Here is a 6,145-nt window from a genome sequence, read left to right on the forward strand (position 1 = left end):
CTAGGTGATCGCTTCTCTTATTCCTATTTTTCTTTTGATAGACGGTCCGAAAACCGGGCTCAAGTTACTTACCGGGCAAGTCTAGGCAAGCCTATTGTTCCTATTGTAGTAGAGTGACGCTCATTAGTAAACCTAATCCAAATTAGTGTGCAAGAAGGTATGCTGTGACGTCATTGACTAGGCACCTAATCCACCTAATCCATGGGCACCTAATCCACCTAATCCATCGCAAGGCTTATCTTCATCCCTATATAATTACTGACACGTGCTTCATAAATTCATTAATAATTCATAAAGAAAATTCAAAGGAAATATATGTTTCATGAGTGTTTGGATATCAAATGAAAAACTGCTCATTTTTGCATCCTTAATTTCTCCTTCAAAAACGATTTTGTTTGAGAAGAAATTATGTTTGATATATTACATCCACGTTTGCTATCATCGCATTGTTATAACGTTAAGAAATTGTTTTCAGGTAAATTCGCTTGTATTTGACAAATTGCGTGAGTTATTGGTATCACTGGGACAAAAATTTGAAAGTACGCCAGTTCACCTTAAATGTGACGTTCTCTTGCTGATGGTTAATTTTTAGCCTGAAGTCTGTTTTCCCGTCCGGTAAGAGCCATGCCAGTAAATTCAAAGATGACATCCATTTTGAATGACGTCACAGATCTAAGGTAGCGCCATATTGTTTGAAATTTATATCATATTTTACAGCCTATCACGGGCTTCCTATTAATCACTTAATCTTTCCGAAATAAAGTAAAATTGCAAAAACCCTTTTTACATGTCTTTGATTTTGACATTAGTAAATAAAACTGAATTAGACAACTTCTGATTAGATAAATCAGAAATTTCATTAAAATATAGGATGACAGTCAAGATAATGCCAAAAATCCCAGATCTCACACAATATTTACGTCGTCTTGTATAGCTCATCTAGCTATTACAGTTTAATCTTTCTAACACACTGTAACGTAGTAAGGGTCCATGGAAATGAAATGCAACTAGCCCCTCTCCCAACCCCACCCAACCCCCCTTCCATCAGATTTTACTAGGGCAGTGCGGGTGTCGATTTGCTGATATGTCCGAGTGTTAGCTGAAAGGTCTTCGCGTTCGGGAGGCCTGCTGAGAAACACCATTTCGTCTTTGTTTGTCCAATTGTAGACCTAATTAGGTTTAAAAGGGCCAGAAAATAACTTGTTTATACAAAGCATAAAAGTGCACGCTACACTACAATTAGCAAGAGCGGATAAATGCCGTTATCTTTGTTGTAAAGCAAATGCTGTATGAAGCTACTTTAGACAGGAGGCTGGTAAGTTTCATATCGGAGAACAATCGTAGCAGCATAGGTGGCCTAGCCGAACTGTGTATTTGAAAGTTCAGTAATTGAGCACAGCTACTACAACATTCTAATTTCCTCTAACGAATGGTGGGAAATTCACGGTAGTCAGGAGTGAGACGAGCGCAGACCAACTGTGCTACAAGGTCCTGACTCCAATGGAAGCATGCAAAAAAACGTTGAGTAAACAAATACATTATACTAATAACTGTACACATATGATGCTTGAAATAACAGCCGCTGCATGTGCTTTCCGTGGTCAAGCTACACCTAAGGGTTTGTTACTCAAAACCTGGTTACATTTCCAGGAAACTGTTTATGAAAGCAGAGTGGGGACATCCACGAAGTTAAGTTCAGAATGTTTACACTGTTATGGAGTTCCAAACGTGCCCGTGTATTTTTAGTTTCTGTTCTTTAGTAGCAAGTAGGGACGCCGGGAGACGTTGAGTCACTTCTGTCGATCATTTCGGGCCGCGCAGAGCTGTTCGCGTCTGAAGCTATAAAACAACAACAACAAAACAAGGTGATTAGACAGTTTTGTGTCATTTTAAGGGGATCAAAAATACCACAGATATTAGTCATTACTATTCTACTTAATGCCTTTCCGCCATGAAAGGTAATACAAGACAGTCTTGGATTCTAGATTCCACTCTGTGGATTCCGGATTAGTGGAACTCGGATTCCGGATTCCGTGAGCTGAATTCCGGATTCTACAAGGAAAAAATTCCCGAATTATGAAATCCGGATTACCTTACATGGAGCGACTGAGCGGAGGGCAAAATATTGGCTTAGGGGAGGGGTAGGTGGGAAGTTTCGCAGAACGGTATAATAATCCGCGGTGTCTTATACTCCAAAAGATGGTTAACGTTCTTTCTTTTATGTCTGTGGATAAGACGTGGCTACTCAAATAAGCTACTTAATATCATAGGTGACGAATTACTCCTTAATTTTGGCACGGAATTTCAGCGTTAATTTGTTATTTCACATGTGAAATTACAAAATTGCCATGGCAACCTTCCGTACGTCTCAGTGTCAAGATGGCGACGAAGTTTTAAAATGCCGTGAATGAAGATGTCAGGGCACAAAAAACGCCACACAAGAGAACATCAAGAAGGACTCTAACAGGTATTTTGGTGAAAAGGTCTGAAAACTGGGCCTAATAGGCCTAAAGGCTCGGGAAATTATTAGGATTTGGACAAAACGCGCGTGAAATTACCACTTATAATGCATCTTATCTTATCTTAGTACTTTCCTAGCTGTTTATTATGCTGTACAAGGTCGTTCCGTGTAACTCTTAATTCTGTGGATGAATTCCTCAAGTGTGACCATTCAAATGAAATTTACCCTGTAGTACTTTCGTTAAGTTATGTTTGTTATACTATACAAGGTGGTTTTATGTTGTGAGTGTGTGGATAAATTGAAACTTGTCCCCGAGGGAGGGAGGGAGGGAGGGATGCACAAAAAGACTAACCACAATTCGAGACCCCTGCAGGTTTACTGAGGATCGTATCCAAAATGCTTTTCCGTCTTTCAATTTCGGTGTCCCGGCTTTGTTCAGTTTCAGTGTTTTCTAACTCCTGGTATCTATGCCTTTGATCGTCTGGTGTCTCCTCGCCTGTGCAGCATTTAAATCGCCTTCGACAGAAGAGCCCAGCCTTTAAGAAGAATACCACAAGGGTGTGAATGGCGGTGGTGATCAAAAGAACCAGGCAGACGTAGAACGCAGTTTCCTGGTCCTCAACAGTTTGCATCATTGCCAGTATGGAGAGCACTAGCAAATACACAGATTCGGCGTAGTTGGCACGTGGTCGCATGTAAGGTTGGCAGTTACTGTGTACAGCAAGGATTACCATACAGGCGACAGTCATTAGAATCTAGAAAAATAATAGGAATATCTTTTGGAGATCAAAACGTTTTGATTGTATTTACAAAAGACTTTAAGTTGCTATGATGCAACGTTAGTACCTTAAATACGTCAGGCGTTATTTGGCTGGGGCGGGGCCTATCGAGGAAGAAGTCCTTGGTCTAGCATACCCGCCCCCCCCCCCCTCCAACGACCAATCTGGCCTTCGACGTCTCTTCATCAATTCTATGTACATATAGCCATGAGGCCTTAAATACATGTCGGGTTCTTTGAGAGCGATTATTATAACTCACTCAATTTGTGTAAAATGTAAATGGATTTTTTTCGATTTGAATTCCGCCCTCTTCTGTCTAAACCCTCTTCTAAACGTCACAAAAAAGTGGATAAACGTGCAGAGTTTTGCTGGTTTGTACGTGACGTCACGGCGGCCATGTTGGTGATCAAGAACAAAAGCATTTCTCTCCTCTGGGAACTAAACTCTATTTTCATGTAAATTCTTCGAGGTAAAATTATATTGTATTGACCCTCGACATGGCCGCCTTGTCACGTGGTCACAAACCAAGAATAGACCGTTTCACTCACGTGGCCAACATCTGAATGTTAATTTATTGGAACAAAAGAAAGCGTTTACATAAGAAAAGAGTTCAACTCCCACAGGATCAGTTTGGAACACCAACATGGCGGAAGTAACGTCATGTAGAAACTCTATATTATTTTATGTTTTTTGACATTTCCGTTGTCCTCGCCGTTACGGTTGCTTAAACTGTTTAACGTTTCCGAGGGTAGAGAGGGGGGATAAATTGAGGTTTCTGGGTTACTGACCACCTACCCCACCCCCCCCCCCCCTTCCAAGTCAACACTAACATTAACACTTACTTGCCACTTAGGGCAAAGCCATTGTGATTTAGGGGAGGGGGTAGGTGGTCAGCTGCCATTATTCTCTCACCTTCTTGGTCTTCCAGTTCGCACCAAACGCATAAATAGCGACCAGGAGTAATCTTCGACATAAATCCACTGACCACCACCAACAGCGTTTGGGGCGCAGGCCGTTAGTCAGTGTATCACTCCACTGCGGTTTAACTCTCCAGTAGCCATTGGTTAAAAGAAATACAGCTATGGGCGGTGGGATGACCAGTACCACTAACACGATTATGGCAATTATTCCTATTGGTAGATGGCTGCCATGGAAACATTGAATGCTGCCATCGTAGAAGAAAACGTAATTTCGGGCAACGTTTGGACAGAACAGGATCCGAAATGACGTCTCCACCAGGTAGTTGTAAACGAGGAGGAGGAGGCACCAAAATGACCGCAGCATAGAGCGTCGGCGCAGATTAAACGTCAAACGGTGACTGAACAAGTACGCCAGAAAAAACACGGTAAAGACTAAGAAAGGAACAGCGTAGCCAAACGTAATGGCGTATAAATTGTTTATTCCCCGAACGAGGCAGGTGTTAAGGAAATAAATTAAAGGGCCTCCGAAGTTAAATATGTCCGTTGCTAGAAAAATGTAAGTATATTTCTTGTTAGGTTCAACGATGAAGGGCAGGACCTGGTAGAGAAACAGCGGTCCTCTAAGCTCGCTAGATATGCCGGGATTGAGCCAGATGACGACGACACAAAAAATTATGACAATAGGAATAACCAAAGCTAGCACCCATCCAGAATTGTTGCATTTTATGCACTCAGTTCGCCTGTAAAAAGAAGAATATTGTTTCAAAATTGGTAAACAGCAAGTTAAAAGTAAAAGTTGATGATAATAAATTAGTCTAATTTAACCAACGCTTGCAATGCTAGCTCTTCCGTTTTCTGGATTTTCATTACCCGCAAAGTTATAAAGGCAGTCCATGGAAAATTGTTGCGCAATTCCAATTTTTTACAACAACATTGACATTTTTTTTAGCATCCATTTTCGGCGAAGTTTCTTGGAAAATCGCGCGAGAGAAACAGATCAGAGAAAAACAAATCGCGCCATCTGTCCTAGCTGAGAAAACAGACGACGTTTCCCGATGCCACCACAGGTTTCCCCACGAAATGACGTCTGATCGACAAACGAGCGCAAAAATTCCATACTGATGACGCGTCACTTTCAAGATCTCGGTTGCGCTTCTGATTGGCTGAAAATTTCCTTCGACCAATCAGAAGCACTACCCAGATCTGGGAAGTGACGCGTCAACAGTATGGAATTTCCGCGCTTGTTTCTCAGACGTCATTTCGGCGCGGGGTGATGGCGTCGCAAAATGTCGGCTGTTTTCTTTACATCATTCCGTCTATACACCATAGCTCTCGAGCAATCAGCGCGCAAGAAATCGCTTAGTCATTGTAAAATATGTACTTTTTTATGAAGTTGTGGCCTACCTTAACCCAACGCTAGTGTTGGCTTTGCATTTTCCGCACATCCACCCTTCACGATTATTAGCGCACTGGCCATCACTGTTTACGGCATTAAATAAACACCCGGGCAATCTTGACGTTTTCGAACAATTACAGTAGTTGAATGGACAGAAGTAGGTCACGAATTCTCCACTGCTCGTCGAGTTTCCCCAGTAGCCTTCTTTCAGGAATACTTTGCTACCGTTCTCGCATCTATTGTTTTAAAGCAGAACGAGATGTGTGTTAACACTCAAGCAAGCCATTAAGAATTAGCTCCTACACATATTGCATGGCACCAACAGATCGCACCATGTAAGGGATACTTAACCATTTATACAGACCACTCGGGCGGAAATCTTGTGCATATACACAAAACTATAAAATTTGAAGTGGAGGGAGAACGACCGTCCCACTTCAACATTTATTCAAATAAGCTGACAGAGTTAAAAGAGTGGAAAAATTACATCGCCTGAAATCACAGCCCATATTTTCTGAATGGCGTTAACGGTCTGATTTTCCAGCCGGAATTTCAGGAATTTCCGGTTTTCTCATGTAAATGGTAAGTA

At 41.7% G+C, this 6,145-nt stretch overlaps 1 protein-coding gene across 1 annotated transcript in view; it reads right to left on the reverse strand.

The window, feature by feature from the left end:
• Window positions 1–202: 202 nt before the first annotated feature.
• The window catches only part of LOC140921803 (uncharacterized), a 16,650-nt gene continuing 10,707 nt past the window's right edge, over window positions 203–6,145 (reverse strand). The window contains exons 6-9 of the mRNA XM_073371802.1: window positions 5,565–5,792; window positions 4,153–4,900; window positions 2,814–3,216; window positions 203–1,839 (exon numbers count right to left, since the gene is read on the reverse strand). Coding sequence (XP_073227903.1) covers window positions 1,757–1,839; window positions 2,814–3,216; window positions 4,153–4,900; window positions 5,565–5,792 — 1,462 coding nt within the window. The 3' untranslated portion in view covers window positions 203–1,756. The remainder of the gene's footprint in view (window positions 1,840–2,813; window positions 3,217–4,152; window positions 4,901–5,564; window positions 5,793–6,145) is intronic.

Source organism: Porites lutea, chromosome 12, assembly GCF_958299795.1.
Source record: "Porites lutea chromosome 12, jaPorLute2.1, whole genome shotgun sequence".
NCBI lineage: Eukaryota > Metazoa > Cnidaria > Anthozoa > Scleractinia > Poritidae > Porites > Porites lutea.